Source organism: Choloepus didactylus, chromosome 7, assembly GCF_015220235.1.
Source record: "Choloepus didactylus isolate mChoDid1 chromosome 7, mChoDid1.pri, whole genome shotgun sequence".
NCBI classification, from domain to species: Eukaryota; Metazoa; Chordata; class Mammalia; order Pilosa; family Megalonychidae; genus Choloepus; species Choloepus didactylus.
Genome location: NC_051313.1, coordinates 23,506,705 through 23,523,960, shown reverse-complemented (window position 1 = coordinate 23,523,960; position 17,256 = coordinate 23,506,705). Strand labels below are relative to the sequence as shown.

At 38.4% G+C, this 17,256-nt stretch overlaps 1 protein-coding gene across 5 annotated transcripts in view; it reads left to right on the top strand.

The window, feature by feature from the left end:
* Nucleotides 1-14,728, top strand: part of TPD52L1 (TPD52 like 1) — a 148,986-nt gene extending 134,258 nt beyond the window's left edge. For 2 of the 5 annotated variants that reach the window (XM_037843963.1, XM_037843966.1), the window contains exons 4-8: nucleotides 1,273-1,374; nucleotides 5,394-5,408; nucleotides 6,932-6,970; nucleotides 9,841-9,901; nucleotides 14,452-14,728. In XM_037843963.1, coding sequence (XP_037699891.1) covers nucleotides 1,273-1,374; nucleotides 5,394-5,408; nucleotides 6,932-6,970; nucleotides 9,841-9,901; nucleotides 14,452-14,583 — 349 coding nt within the window. In that variant the 3' untranslated portion in view covers nucleotides 14,584-14,728. The remainder of the gene's footprint in view (nucleotides 1-1,272; nucleotides 1,375-5,393; nucleotides 5,409-6,931; nucleotides 6,971-9,840; nucleotides 9,902-14,451) is intronic. The other 3 variants (XM_037843964.1, XM_037843965.1, XM_037843967.1) reach the window with 3 other exon arrangements.
* The last annotated feature ends 2,528 nt before the right edge of the window (nucleotides 14,729-17,256 follow it).

Below are 17,256 nucleotides of genomic sequence, written 5' to 3'. Positions count from 1 at the left end.
TTAAAGCATTTCCTTAGACTCTGACATTATTTTAGGACTGGGTGTCTATGTGAGATGGAAGGGTCAGAGGGAAGGATAGCAGGATAAGGGAAGTTCCCAAAATAACTGATATTCTATGATATAAAGGGCTCTCACAGGTACCCTATGCATGTAAGTTAAAGTTTACTTTGCAGGTAGCTTTGAAGGAACTTACCTGGGTGTAGCATAAATACCAAAGAAGATGGTATGTGCATTGTAAGAATGAGTTCATACCCCCCAAAATTCTATACAAACCTTGCTAATATCTCATTATTTCCTCAAGTTATGCACCTTCTGCTTGTATATTTAATATAACTCAGAAATTTCTCAGTCCTATATATGACACCATCGTCCTGTCATCTATACTCAAAACCTCAGGGAAGTCTTTTCTTCTTGTTCTTATTTGTGTCCTATAATCTCCTGTCAAGTTCTATCCATTCTATCTCTAATATCTTGTTGCATCTGACGCCCTACTTTTCTTTTTACCTACTGCCAAACTCCAGTTCAGAGCAGAGTGTTCTCTTCAATGTCACCCATTCATTCATCTGACATTTACTGAGTGTCTCCTAAATCTCTCTGCCAGATACTGGGGACACAAGGAATGATGGCTTCCCAGACTGCAAGGAGTCACAGGCTCATGGGACATTGGTTTACAAATGATTGCAGGACAGTGTTGCTAAAAGTGTTTTGAAGATAGTCACTATATTATCTTTTGAAGATAGTCACTATATTATCTTCAGAAAATGTGCCCTTATTCTCAGCTACAGATATTAGGGAAAAAAAAGTTAATGAGTTATAGTTTGCCTTTTTCTGGCTAGTTTTACCCAAATTAAACAACTAGTAAGAGCTTAAATTTCCCTTTGAAACTACATTTTCTGATCTCCATGTAGCCTTTGGTGGCAAGAACTTTCACTGGAAAGTATCTCCTGCAGGCACAGATGCATGTCTTGACGGATAACTCTCTACTCTATGAGCAGTTCCACAACTTGTGGGCAAAAGTTTGCACATTCATGTATATATTTGTGTTGTATTTTCTTCCCGAGTTCAGATCCAGTGCTCTGACATTCTCTCTAATGCACGGCAGTCCACCCATCATCCCCAAATAATGAACAGAAACATTTACTTCTGTGGCTCATCTCCTCCCTAAATCTATTTACTAGAGAGAATTTTCAAAGGAGAGAAGGAAGATGAATATTTGATGGGAGACCGTGGATGCAGAAACTGTTACTTACTGTGGTTCTGTTTTTCTTCCAGCTACAAGAAAACACAGGAAACCCTGAGTCACGCGGGGCAGAAGGCAACTGCGGCTTTCAGCAACGTTGGGACAGCCATCAGCAAGAAGTTTGGAGACATGAGGTACTGTGGGAAAGGGCCAGGGGAAGATATTAAGGCCTTGGCTTTCCAAGAAAAAGGGAAGCAATACCTATCAGTGGGTCTTCTTAATGTATTCTTTCTTAAAATTTTTTTATTTAATTTTAATGGTTAAAAGTTTCATGGTGACTGAGATAAAGTTTTTATACTGGAAATTTTTCTGCCTTAAGATCAGCCTAGAGGGACCCAGTTCCAAAGATGCCCTTTCCACTGGCCCCAACCTAGTACAAATAGAAGGTAGAAGGTGCCTTGAAATCCCCCTTAATCATTAGTAATGAGGAGAGTAGGGGTTCAAACGAATGAAGTGCAGGCTGAAACTTAATTGCCATAATTTAAATGATAACTTAAAATAAGCAATGAGTGGAATATGCTTTGAAAAACTATTCTAGGTTACATTTTCATTAATATCCTTCTTATTTTTTTCTGTGCTAAATACATACATATTTATTCTGTTATTGTAAAATGGTAGATACTTCTTGATAGCTTTCTTTCTTCGCTTTAGCAATATATTGTATTTGAATATGTTAAAATACATTTATTACACCTTCATTTTTAGTGGCTATATCATCATCCAGTACATAGTGGCAGCATAACTTTTAAACAAGTCCCCCTATATATTTTGGCTATTTTCAGTATTTTACTATTAGACAGAATTGGGGTGAATATCAAGGTAAATTTTGAACTGAGAACCAAATGTACTGTAGACACCAGAAAAGAAAAGGTGGTATTCGCCATTTTTATTTTTTATATTATAAATTAGAAAGTTATCTTACATAATTTTTTCTTTTTAAAGTATTTATCGTAGTGTTTTTTTTTTTTGTTATTTAAAAAGGCATATATATTTATTGTACAATACTTAGAAAATACAGAAAGATAAAGAACATAAAATATTACCAGTTGTATTTCCTGCTAGACTTTCCTGCCTGTGTTGGTTTTAAAAATTTTTAATTTTTAAAATGTTTATTGTGGTAGCATACATACAGGATAAAATTTCCCATTTTAACCACTTCCAAGTATACAATTCAGTGGTATCAGTTACATTAACAATATTATGATACCATCACCACCATCCATGACCAGGACTTTTTCATCACCCCAAACAGAAAGTCTGTACCCATTAAGCATTAGCTCCCCATTCCCTTTCCCCCTCCCCACCCACCCCTGGTAACCTGTAATCTTTCTATCTCTACCTATTTCATATAAGTGAAATAATGCAGTATTTGTCCTTCTGTGTCTGGTTTATTTCACTCAGCATGACATCTTCAAGGTCCATCCATGTTGTAGCAAATATCACAACTTCATTCCTTTTTACAACTGAATAATATTCCATTGTATGCATATACCACATTTTGTTTATTCATTCATCTGTTAATGGACATTTGGGTTGCTTCCACTTCCTTAGTGCTGCTGTGAACATGGTATACAAATATCTGATCACTTCTGTCGGATATATACTAGACATGGAATTACTGGGCCATTTGGTAATTTTCTGTTTAACTTTCTGAGGAATTGCCAAACTGTTGTCCATAACAGCTGCACGATTTTACATTCCCACCAATGCAAGAGGTTTCCTATTTCTCTGCATCTGCACCAACACTTATTTTCCCTTTTTTACATAATAACCATTCTAGTGGGTGTAAAATGGTACCTCATTGTGGTTTTTGTATCTTAGTTTATTTTCAAATATATTTTTCTTTTTTTAAAGAACATCTGTCTATTTATAATACTGGATTCTTGAACTATTCCTTTATATATTACCCTACAGTTTGACACCCGGAGGCCAATATGTATATCTTAGGGTTTAAATTACTTACTGGCTTCCAAAATTGTTGACTTGTGCCGAATAGCCATGCACCATCTTAACAACTTGGAATTTATGGGGTTAGAGTGAAGTAAGTACATGTGCATGAATCTGAGTACAGTTTTATCTTCATTTTTACTAATATTATAATAATGAAAAGCAATTGCAATTTTTCAGAGGCAGCATGTGATGGACAGGTAAACCTTCTGGATTATTAATTAGCGCTAATTTTATTACACATAAAATTTGTAATCATTTAATGGCATTAAAATGTTTACCTAAATAATTCCTCAAAATAGAAAAAACCCTATTGTCTGTTATCCACAAGAAAATATATTTTGCCATGTTTATAAAATTTGTTCTCTGCAGACTTAATTGAAACCTTTTACTTTCATACTGGGACCTCGGCATAACTCTGCCAACTAGAATTGTGTTTCCCCATTTTAGGGGACCTTACAAATACCTCTGAAGCTTCTTTAAAATGCATATTCCCAGTTTCCACCACTCAGAGATTGTGATTGAGGTCTTGGGTGAAGTCTAAAAATCTGCATTTGCAACCAGCCCCCAGGTGATTCTGCTTCAGCCGGACAGGTTATGGCTGGGTGTCCTCATTTACAAAATGGGGATAAGAGTAACAATGTCATTGGGTTATTGTAAGAGCTGTAGTTAGGAGAGAGCCTGGCATGTAACAGTCGCTCAATTCTAGTTTTTATCCTTACCAAGTGGACCCTCTCAGTTACAAAGTGGCCCCACATAATGGAAATTAGGGAGCATCCATTAACATAAAGGCTCTGCTACTTATTGTTTCAAGATAGCAAAGAATATGGCATATTCCCGTTCATACACTGATTATGTATGTCTAGGTTGTGTCCACCGGCTTTCCTTTTTATGCAATGTGGTTTTGTTTTAAGGTAATGGATAACCTATTTCCCAGGAGCATTAATTAAATCATTGCTCAATATAGAAGATACAACACTTGCATTATAAACTGTGGCTAGAAATATTGGAAAATGTATCCTATGTTACTAGAGACTCAAATATAGTCCTGTAATATTTTGTAGCATTTGAAAAATTCAGAGCTGTATTTTTCTCCAACTATCAGATCTAACATTTATATACAGGTGAGGGTAACTTTCTATGAAAGCAATAGCTTTGCAGAGTTTTTTAAGTTTTAAATTATGTTTAAACAATATATACAGAAGTCAAATTTTAAAAGTGCTTACATTTAATAAAGATTCTTAGATTATAAAAATGTGTAGGTTTTCATTTAATTCTTCAAATTTATGTGCCAGTTCATGAAATGATAGTGGGCACATTTTAAAATTTTGTCACAAGCATTTTTCTTTAAAGTCTTCTTTTTTTAAAAGTGACATATTATTCTATATATTATTAGTCATGTTATCAAATTCTTTTGTGCATTCTGGGAACAAATTTTTGAACCTGTTCAAAAATATTGCCACAAAATTCAGATACCTGGGAATAAAAATAGTACCTCTAAGTTTTTATTAAAAATAATGCCAAATTAATGCTCAGATTCTGAAAATCTAGAATTTGGACCTTTTAAAAACTGAAAGCAAAGCACTATGTTAGCATTTAATGTATATATTTTATAAAAATAAGTTCTATTTCCAGAACTAAGTTTCTCATTTTAGCCTGATCACTGTTGAGTGAAGTTGCCGTGGTCCAGTCACTAAATTGTTCAGTCTCTTTCTTTGTAAATTAACATTGTCAATACCAACCTAACTAAAATGTTTCCTGTCACATTAAAATGAGGTCACTTTGATGAAAGCACTCTGAAGCAATGCAAGCTGCTGGAATCATTTTTATAGTAACATTGGCAATTTCTTGGAACTTTGCCGTGAATTTGTTCACGCTGTGATCCAGGGGTGATGAAATGATTGGAGGAGGCGCATCATTTTATTAGAAAGGTCCAGCTATCTCTACATATCCATGGGAATAATAGGCAGAAGCAAAATTCTAAGACATTGGTACAATGATTTTTAAGATGCATTAACAAGTCACTATACTTAAAAAATAAAAGCAAAACAGAACAAAACAAAATAAATGTAAACTGATGGATGAAAGGAGTTAACTAATTTTTGCCTTTGGGGTCCTGAAAGAAGGGACAACCTGGGGTGGTTGCTTTTAGCTTGCTGACATGCTGACTGCTCTGCTCTTCTCTTCTGTGCTGCGCTGGCTGCAGGTCCCACTCCATTGGGTAAGCATCGCCTGGCCCGGATGGGGCTGTCTTCCTGCTGCTTTGCTGCTGCTTTGCTTCTGGCACACTGTGCCTCCACACCAAGAGCAGACCTCCTCTTCCTGAGCGTGCTCATGACCCAGGAAGATGCAGATCGTTGGGCACCTACTACACTTAAATTTACTTACCTTGTTTCCGAAATCCTGGACCGATTTCCATTGCTGAGCAATGTCTTTGGTATCTTCTTGCTGACAGTTCTTCCCACTTACGTAAAGGTTGTTGTTTTATCCGTCCATAGAATTGAAAGAAGACAAAAAAAGGAACGTGGAACTTGAGAGTTGTGTCCTTGTAAAAAATTTATAGAAAGTGGAGTTGAGAAAGGGGAAGTTATTTTCTCTAGATGGTGTGTTTCTCCGAATTTCTCGTAACGATTATTGTATGGGTGTTTTACCTTCAACTCTCTGTGCCTTCTGAAGTTGAAGGAGAGAAAGATTGCTGGAAAAGGACATTAGTCATAAAGTGTGCAACTGACAGCCACAGGCCTCTGAGCCTTTTTTTTTTTTAAGCTGGAACCTTAATACTTTTTTTTAAATTCCTTTTTCTAAGAAAACTGCCTATCTTTAAAAAGATGAATAGCTTGGTAATGCTGATAAATTTCTTTTATAAGGTCTATCTTGATGTAATTTCTGAGGAAATATTTTGCCTATAGTTTCTAAACGGAATGTCAATGGTAAGACCATAAGTGTCCCCTGAATTTCCCTGTCCTTTTTTTACCCTACATTCCAGTAAAGCACTTCCCATCCCAATGACCTCAGTTGCTATGGATGGGGATGGGGGATGGGTTTGACTGCTGACCTGTGAGCCTCTTGGGAGAAGAGAAAGCAGGGAAGGTGTTGAAGTGTGATAGCCCCATTTGGCTCCCTCCCTCCCCCTGAGCCCTGATTTCTGAGTGGAACGCACATAGAAAATAACAGGCAATCTGAGGGAAGGGGAGAAGGCAGAGTCTTAGAATTCTGAGGAATATTTATATTTGTACCAGATGTCCTTGCCAATTAAACCAGAATAGATGCTGGAGCCCCTGCTCTCCTGCTGGACTCGGTGAATGGTGTTTGGACAGCGTGTGCTTCGCATTTAACTATCGCCTTCCCTCTGCCTGGCTCTCCTTCCCGGGTTCTTCTGGTCCCCACTTGCTCTATTCCTGAGCAGAAAAGTGGGGAGATCCTGGTCAGAGCAGGAGTGGATGGCCGTGGGCTACTGACCTGACCTGGGGGAACCCTTCTCCTCAGATTGCTTGGTTCAGGGAAGCTACAAGGAGCGAAATAATATGCAGCAACCCACCATTTACTCTTCTTACCCTTGGAAGCCAACTGTGGCTCATCACACCAAAGGAGACCAAACATCCTCTCTGTGGGTAGACAGGGAATACTTCAGATATTTGAAATTGCTGTTTTAGAACTGTGACTAGGGAGTTTTTCGTGAACTTATATTGTGCTGTTTTCTTTTTCCTTCCTTTATTGCCCCTTTAATCTGCTTTTGCCCTGAAGCTACTCCATTCGCCATTCCATAAGTATGCCTGCTATGAGGTAATGTGTGTAAATTATTTTTATATAATATTAATGTGGAATGCATATGAACTTGTTGATATTTACTCCATGTTTGTTTTCTTCCTTTAAATGAAAGGAAATTATTGATGTGCCAACCAACTTTCTTTTCTAATGGTTGTGAGGAACAAAGGCTGACAATTCTATAGAATTATGGTGTAATGGGTTTGGGCTTTTGACCAGACAGACCAGCTTAAATCCTGTCTCTGCTGTGAGAACCAAGACAAGTTAACTAACCTGTCCCCAGTCTCCATTTCCTTAAATGTACATAGGGTTGTAGTGACATGCAAACAAAGTAACTTGTGTAAAGCCCTTAGCACAGGGCCTAGAAGATTCCGGGCACACTTGGGAAAGATGAAATACATTTCCTATTTCAACATAATTAGATGCCAGCCCAAGAGAAAGTTTAAAGGGAAGGATAGAAGACTAAGAAGGCCACAGTTCTAGAAAGGATATCATTAGTCTTTTTAAGGTAGATATTAAAGTGGGCAATAAAAGTGTTCTTAAAATGACTGGCCAGATGGAAATTTGTGCAAGAGACATTTCCAGATAAATGCATGGCTTACTGATATAAATGAGACATGGTCAAACTAATCATAATAGAGTACAGAAGAATGAATGTGAGATTGGGAACCAGAAGATGCAGGTTGTACCCCTGCTCTGCCAAGAATTAGCTTTGCAGCCTTGGGAGTCAACTCAATGATATCAGTTTCATCACATTTAAAATAAGGGGCTAGAACCAGGTTACACCTCTTCCCACAGTGCTCCCCAGAGCCCTGGAGCTGCCTTAGACTATTGAGGGGGACAGGGAGAAAGGAGTGGGAAGATCGACCTCTGGGATTCTCTCCCACTTCGGTGAGAACTGTGCCTCTTCTTCCTGCTTTATCTATTGGGGTGTTAATATATTATAGAGGGGGCTCAGTTACTCTATTAGCAACTGTAGTGGTATGTGTTATGATTAAATCTGATTAAACAGTTTCTGTTTTCCAGCAGGCACTCTAGTGTAATTTAATTAGAGGAATGTCTATTCTATTATGTCGGATGAACTCTCTTCTACACTTAGGTTATTTGGTTAATTTGCTGATCCGGAAATTTTACCACAGTATTTTGTTTCCCTAATTTGGTGACGAATAGAGGGAACAGATTCAATGTTGCTTAGTTCATCTTTGAATGACTTTTTGCCTGAGCATAAGAACCCACAAATTGAGTAGTGCCACCTGCAAATCTGAGCAACTTGTCAAATTTTGGGTGTCCAAAGAAGGCTTGCAAATAATGAACATGATTTTCCTCTGTGTACCAGGAATCCATCTTGAGGCAGGTGGGTCAAATGCATGCGATTTCCTGAAATTAACTTCAAAGAAATGATTGTAGTCATCTAACACATATCCATGAACCATTAGGCTTAACTGTCCGCCTGCCGTGTCCTGTGGTGGATGATAGATCTTGTGAGCAGGCTTGGGCAAATAAAACCTGCAATGGAAGTAAGAGGCCAATACATATATAATTTTAAGTTGTTCAAGTGTAACTCCACTAATGTTTCATCATGAAACAAAGGCTTTATGGAAGATCACTCCTAGGAACGTGACTCATGTTCGAGTATCATGTAACAGCCCTCTTGTTAATTCATGCAGCTCAAATGCAAATGTATTTCTGATCCCATGGAGGTCACAGCCTCAGAGACAATCCCTAACAGGCAAACTCACTCAAAAACATATTCTCCATGTTAGTTTCCTTTGATAGTATTGGACCCTGCTTCATTCCACACCATACAATGAAGCCCATGTTTTTAGCCATTCTCTCTAATGGTGTTTTCTAGGCCAGTCCTCTTTATTTATTTATTTTTTTCTGCACTCAAGAGAGAATAAGTGGTGTCTCAAATAGAAGAACATTCAGTTGAATTCTATGACTGGAAAATGATGGCAGTACTAGTTGATGAAAGCTGACATGGATACAAGTTTCAAGATACAGTTTTAGTTCAGTTCTTGTCTCTATATTTGGACTTAACAATACTTTTAATGGTGACAGTGTCATTAAGTGGTAATGTCATGTTGCCAAGTCCAATATAGGAAACCTAAAAGCACCAAATGAAATATCTAACTCTTAAAACAGCAATATGGTATATAGATTAACACCATAAATGAGTGTAAATAAAATGCCAATAGGCTGTGAAGGTTCTGTCTGGTAAGAGAGCAAATAGGTATACCCTTTTTGGGAGGAAAAATAAGAACACATGCCAATAACACCATTTGTCACCAGGCATTAGACAAGTAATGGGTATATTTTGACTTAAAATAATGAAAGCATTAACTTTCAGAAACACGCTTCATGGTCATTGACAAAATGATTACTTTTTAATGGAATTGGAAAAAAAACCTATGAACTTTTTTTCCTTTGGGCTATTTCTGTTTTATCTCACATTCACTAAAAGAGTAAATAACTTTAAATCTCCAAGGGGAAAAACTTGAACATGACATTCTTCATACAGACTTGCCCCTGCTTACAAAATCACTGAGTTGGGAAAAGGAGTGTTGTGATAGAAACAGATTTAATTAGTAAGTGAAAAATTTAGCTATCTACCACTCCTTTGACTCACTGGAAATAATTTTCATCTGGAATTATTACAATGGTATCATTGCCAAATGCTGTATTATTTATTCCACAGTTGAATATCTGACCATTTATGTAGGAAAATACATGTCAGGTTATGGTTTCTGGACCTAACCTAGCAGAAGCAAAATATATTTTAAAGCAGCTGGTCAACTGACAAGCTTACACAAGAGCTGACAACCAGCAGTACGGTTGCCAAGACAGCTAGGTCTTTGGAGCTGACCTCTCTTTTTTTATTATTTTAGGAATTCTCCTACTTTCAAATCATTTGAGGAGAGGGTTGAGACAACTGTCACAAGTCTTAAGGTACAGATGAAGTGAATTGTGTGTGCTTGAGTCCACTGAAATCAGGACAGCTTGGTCACTGCTACAGTTAGTTCTGGAAGTGGTGCCAGGCGTGAAGGCAAATGTTCACAAAGTCAGTCCTTTTTCCTTGCTTACAAATCTGTAAATGAAACCAGCATGGAATAAGGGTTACAGACCCTACAGAGCTGTTCCTGTAATGCATGCAGGGGTGAACTGCTCATTACAGTGAATTGGGTTGGTGTTCACCACTCAATCCTGTCACTGGTTAGAATTCTTAATCTAGCCCCTACAAGTCAATACATGAGAAAGGATTGTAGAGACAGGATAAAGGACGTGTGAACTCTGAATTTAGAGTGTGAGTGAAAGCTCATAATAGCCAAGAGCTTCTCTGGTTTGGACATGGACCAGCCAAAACAAACTTGGTCATGTATTCTACTTCCACCCACTGCATGTCAGCCACCTAGAATCGTTTACTGAATTCACATACTGAGCACAGTACGGTTATCATGGAGGGAGGATAAAGCTGGGTCTCAAAATGTATTACTTCGTAATAATGCATTTGATTCCTGGGTATAAACTGAACACAGTCCCATCATTTGGCAGGTGCTGAAAAAGTTCATTGAATTTACTGTTTGCACACAGAAAAGTTAAGCTATTCTACATAGAACAGAACAGAAATAAAATCAGTTTACTCTTAAAATGTAGATAGAGAACTTTTTAAAACAGGAAAAATTTTTCAAACTCCCAACAATATTTTTAACAAAGAACCTCCTAGACAATGATTTAATTACATGTTGACATCAATGGCTTGCTTTTGTATACAATCTGTTTCTGTATATTGGTATTACAGGGAAAATTGAGAATATGTTTGATCTTGAACCAGCTCCCAGGCAGATATATGCATATGCTGATTGTTTAGTTCTATCACCACAAAGCTCTCACAGGTGCTGCCTGATAAAAGGTATCTGAGGTTGTACATTACTCCTTGCTAAAGGTCCCAGATACTCTTATTCATTTGGTTCCAGAGAGTCTTTCCCATAGGTTAAAAATGAAAATATTACTCAGCGTTTACCATGCCTTCATTGCTGATTGTTCACTTCCAGTTTCTAGTTGTGGTTTCATTACTGTGCTTGTCACAATCATGACTTACTAAGTGTACAAAGACCTGTAGGAGCCATTAAATTGCCCCATTTGTAGGGTAAACTTTTGAAAGGGGGACACGTCCAGGATCATGGACCTTTTTTTTACTAGAATATCTAGTATCAGAACAAAAGGCTCAAAAATCCTAAGGATCAATTTGTCAACATTCAGTAGAGAGCCTTGTCCTTAGACAATCCAAGGGGATGAGCCCTGTTGCTTGTTAGACAAGTTCTGATATAGGAAAAGTTGTCCCTTCTGAGTTTTCTATAGAATGGGAATATGAAGAAGAAGAAAAAAATGTGTTTTCATTTGCTTTGGGGAGATTCTAGTAAGCACAGAGCTCATACATGGTTGATGTGTTTGGTAGCCATCCTCAGTCTCTCACTTTTCTCACCTCATCAGGATGGAAGGTGTAGAGCCTGCCTCCTCCTTCTGACATGCCCATGACTAACTTGGCTGAACAGATACCAGCCTAGGTCAAGACCTCTTGAAAGTGGATTCTCTGCCTGCGTGACTGTCCCTGGGTTTAACAAGACCTGGGTTTAACATCCCACCCACCTGGGTTTAAGAAGACTTTGGGTTTAACATCCCACCCACCTCCTGTACCACAGCCAATGCCTACTTCTCTTTTTCTGCCCACCCAGGCAATGGAGAATAGCTGATAATTATACTTCGTGTAAAACCTCCCACTACCTCAATAATTATGAACTTCTCATTCCTCTTTCCCCAGGCTAAATAATAGATATGTTTAACCCTTCTTTAAATAGCTTATTTCCTGCATCGCTTAGTTTTTTTCTTCTAACTCTCCCCTACAAATTCTCTATCTTTCTTCAATTATCGATTCTGAGGCTGCTTTCTGCCGAAGGAATGACTCTTGAACCGGTAAAAATGAGTGAAGTTCCTTGCAAGTCTACATACCCCATTTCTAGTTACACGTACTGCTGTTAAGCATGATTTTTAAAACACCACTTATAGTGAGTCATGTTCATATTTGTGTTCTATTAGAAATAAAATCCATTCTCCTGTCTTCTTGTCACACAATCTGTCACATACAAGGTGGCATCTGTACCCGATTGACTGTGCTTCCTTTATATCCAATTTTGTAGCTAACTTGATTTTCCATGAAATTCATTATAATCATATAAAATGTAGTCCTTTCTGCCTAAATCCTTGCAATGCATTACTTCGTGACATCTCAGCAGGTATCACCTATTCAATCCATGAGTATACTTTCTATTTCATTCAAAACAAACAAATGAACAGGTTTAAAAAGCATCAGACCCAGAATTAATCACCGTGAACTCCATTTGATATACTGTACCATGTCCAAGTGAAGCATCCTTTTCCCTCATTCTGCACCCATGTCATATATTTGGAGCACCTACATTTTGATGAATACATTTTGTGCCTGAATCAACACCTTAAAAAAAAAAAAAAACCAGATATATTATACTTCTTGTTTCTTTATGTCTTCTCAGTCAGCTGCTTTATTATGAGAGAGATTAGGAAGCCCAACTCAATAATTCACATGAAATTGTATGCAAAGAACAATTGTAATTTTCAGGACAAAGTGACAAAAAAATTATTGGATGGAAAGCCATAATGACTAGAGGGGTGGCCAGACCGGTTTATTGTCCATGTGTTTGCATAAGCAGGTCCTTGCCAGAGTATTCCAGTGTGCAGCCAGCAAGCCCATGTGGTAAAGAAACCCCTTTATTCCACTCCACTCTTCGCCAAATTCCTTTATTTCAAAGTGGTTGCCTTCTTCTTCATTTTGCTATAATGATTTTAGAGAATCAAGATGTGGAAGAATGAGACAAAGCCCAAAAGAGAATTGCAGTAATTGGTGTTCACCTGATTTAATCTTTATGTGTCATCTACTGCAAAAGAGAATTTGTACTTAAAAAGAAAAAAAAAAAAAAGTGGAGAATGAGGGACTGTTCATAACCAAGCAACCCCCTCTTCCTTATGATCACTCACAGAGCTGAGAAGGAATCAGTGCTTTAAACCTGGGAGCAGCAAATGCCCAATCCAGCCTGCCACCTATTTTTTGTATGACCTGTGAGCTAAGAATGACTTTACATTTTTAATTTGTTGAAAAAAATCAAAAGAAGAATATGTTGTGAAGTTTAAATTACCCGAAATTCTCGTTTCAGTGTCCACAGATAAAAGTTGTGTTGCCACCCAGCCCCGCTCTTCCACTTAGGTATTGTCTGTGACAGCTTGCGGGCTGCAAAGGAAGAGCTGAGCATTTGCAACAGAGACTGTGGCCTAAAGTATTTACTATCTGGCCCATTACAGTTTTCCAGCTCTGGCTCTAAACCATGGAGCCGAGAGGAAAAATCAAAACTAGTAAGTTAAAGGGTTGAGGTCGAGAGGGATTTGCGAGACGACTGGAGAAAAGTGTGTGTTGGTTTTGTAATGAGGGGACTGCTTTTTAGACCCTGGTTGAGATTTTGTAAAGGGCAGGCCCGGCAGTGCGTGTGGAGTCAGCACGGACATCCGAGCGGTTCACGTTCTCTGGGAACTTCGTTTCAGTTAGTGAGGCTAGGTAGTAATTTGTCAATAGCAAAGTTCTTATCTCTTCTTTACTTCCTTTTCCACAGTGTTTTCCCACATAGGCTAATGGTTAAAGGCCAATGACTAGTAATGAAAACTTGCATTAAGCATTTTGGACTATTAAATAGTCTTTTGAAGGGCTTTTTTGCCAGGAATTTTTCAAAATAATTAAACTTATTTTTAAGTTGTAAGTTGATTTCTTCCTGTTTCTATTTTGATTAACTGATAACAAGAACACAAAAGGCATCAGAGCTTTGTTTTAAGGGATATTTCCATTATAAAGGCAACAACAGCCTAGAAAGAAGTGAAATTGCTGGCACCTGGCCCCATCGCCCTCTCAAGGCAGAGACTGGAAATCCCGGTCAGTTGAGCCCCTCCTGGCTGTTTGAGAGATGTTCCTCCAAAATCCGACGTGCCCTATCAAATCCCAAGTGGAAAATCTAAATTTAAGTCACTTAAAGACATGTATACATTTGTAAAATTGGGGGGATTAAACCTAAAATCCAGCCCCCTGCAGTTTACATGGGTGCCCTGGGTGAGGGGATAGGCCTTGCACATCCACAGATCGGGTTAGACTCCTGGAGGGATTTGAAGATCTTGACCTAGAGGCAGAAGAGAAAGACAGCGTTGCTAAAATCCTTGTACAGAAGGAAAGTTTGCAATTCTGCCCCAGAACCGAGTATGACTGCCATTCTAGGAAACCCACTTACTTCTCCACTTTCTTTGCATCTCCTCTAAAGAAAAACAGTATTTCTGAATTTGAAAAGAATCAAGCTATGGCATTCTTCTAAAACCATGACCAAAATAATAATAAATAACCGACGCTGTTTTTGCCTGTTTGCCCATTTCAGACGAAAGTAGGCGGAACGAATCACAGCGGAGGCAGTTTTGAAGAGGTCCTCAGCTCCACGGCCCACGCCAGTGCCCAGAGCTCGGCTGGGGGCCCCCGGCGGGCCGAGGGGGCCCCAGAGCTGCAGTGCTAGGCCCCGCGGGCCCGAGGGCACCAGCCCCTTCTCCTGCCCGCCAGGCTCCAAATCAGAAGACCAACCCCCCCTCGGGAAGAACCAAGGCCTTGTTGCTATTCAAATGGCCTCTCCACCCAGCTGAATAAATTAATTTCCACTGGCATTTGTGTTTCTGATGAACTGACCACTCGACCATTAGTCACACTTCAATGTTTATAGACTGTCATCTTTAAAATGTCCTCACCTGAGCATGGCCAGAACCCTTTCTTTCTGTAATTCAGCATGTATTTCCCAAAAATGCCCTTGCACCCATGGAAAGTGCAATCCTTGTAGGCTGAGTGAACAAGCCTCTCAGTTCAGTCAGATGGGAGGTATTGGTTGGTAACCGTTTCCAGCAATGCGATGACTTATTGCAAACTCTCCTAGTTACTTCTGCTCTCCCTCACATATATACATTACAAAAATTAGATATTTAAGCAATTACAACACTTAGCTTTTTTTGTTATAAATTCAGTTTTATTGAGATATATTCATATACCATACAATCTTCTATGGTGTACAATCAACTGTTCACAGTACCATCATACAGTTATGCATTCATCACCCCAGTCGATTTTTTAACATTTTCCTTACGCCAGAAAGAATCAGAATAAGAATAAAAAATAAAAGTAAAAATGAACACCCAAATCAACTCCCCCATCCCACCCTATTTTTCATTTACTTTTTGTCCCCATTGTTCTACTCATCCATCCATACACTGGATAAAGGGAGTGCGAACCACAAGGTTTTTGCAATTACACTGTCACCCCTTGTAAGCTAATTGTTATACAGTCATCTTCAAGAGTCAAGGCTACTGGGTTGGAGTTTGATAGCTTCAGGTGTTTACTTCTAGCTATTCCAATTCAATAAAACCTAAAAAGTGTTATCTTTATGGTGTGTAAGAGTGTCCACCAGATTGACCTCTCAACTCCATTTGAAATCTCTCAGCCACTGAAGCTTTATTTCATTTCCTTTTGCATCCCCCTTTTGGTCAAGAAGATGTTCTCAATCCCATGATGCCGGGTCCACATTCAGGTTATACAGAAAGGGATCAGTATCTCAGAGTTTGGAGATAGCCATTACAATTCAGGAATAGATTTGACTGCTGTAAGAGCTTACAGTCTAGGGACCATTACAGTAATCATTTCCCTACTAGGCTGTGTGCTAAGATTCAATTCAGAGTTTACACATTGTAGTTAGTTCATATTGTGAGGCATTATAGTGTTTGCCTTTGTTTCTGGCATACTTCACTCAAAATGCTGTCTACAGGATCCATTCAGCTTGTTGCATGTCTCACAGCTTCACTCCTTCTCGTAGTTGCTCAATATTCCATTGCATGCATACACCACAGTTCACCATCCTGTTCCTCAGTCAGTGTACCCTTAGGCCACCTCCAGCCATTGCTAATCATGAATACTGCCTCCATAAACACCAGTGTGCAAATGTCCATTCATGTCTCTGTTCTCAGATCTTCCAAGTACATACCCCACAGTGAGGTTGCAGGACCTTAAGGCCCCACATACTTAGCTTCTTGTGGAACCACCACACGGACCTCCAGAAAGGCTACACCATTCTGCCTTCTCATCAACAGTAAGTAGGTACATCCCTCTCTCCATGTTTTCTCCAGCACTTTTACCCCTATTTATATTTTTTCCTACAATTTTATAGAGATATATTCACATAACATACAAGTATCCACAGTGTACAATCAGTATTCACGGTATCATCATATAGTTGTACATTTATCACCATAGTTAGCACTTGAACATATTGATTACTATGAAAAGTATTTTTTTTTTTTTGCAAATAATAAAAGATAATTAAAAGAAAAAGAAAATGCCATAGAATACAATATAATAGTAAGGACAGAAAATAACGCCACTACCAAGAATCCCGTATCCCTCCCTTATATCCCCCTCTCATACACATTTAACTTTGGTATATTGCCTTTGTTACATCTAATGGAAGCATATTACAATGTTACTGGTAACTATAGACTCCAGTTTGCTTTGATTATCTTTTTCAACACTCTGCATGGTTGACATTCATTTGTTCTCCCACATTTGAGAACATTTTTATATTTGTACATTTAGTAACAGTCATTGGCCACTCCAGTTTTTGCAACATTATACAGTCCCAGTCTTCATCATCTATCTTTACCCCTGGTGTCATACATTCCCCTGTCCCACCTCTTTCAGCTTTACTCACAGACATCTTTGTTCAGTGCATTTACAATATTGTGCTACCATCACACAGTATTATGTTATCTATTTCTAGATCTATACAATCAATCCTGCTGAACTTTCTGTAGTCTTGCAGCATCAAATTCCTGATCTCTACCCTCTTTCTATCTCCTGGTAGCCTGTGTTATCAGCTTCTAACTCTCAAAGTTTGCTCATTAATATTAGTTCGTATTAGAGAGACCATAATGTATTTGTTCTTTTATTTCTGGTTAATCTTGCTCAATATGATGTCCTCAAGGTTCATCCATGTTATTATCTGTTTCATGTCTTTGTTCTGTCTTATAGCTGCATAACATTTGGGCTGCTTCCATCTCTTGGCAATTGTGAATAATGCTGCAATAAACATTGGTTTACAAATGTCTGTTTGTTCTTAAATTTCAATTCCTTTGAGTATATACCTAGCAATGGA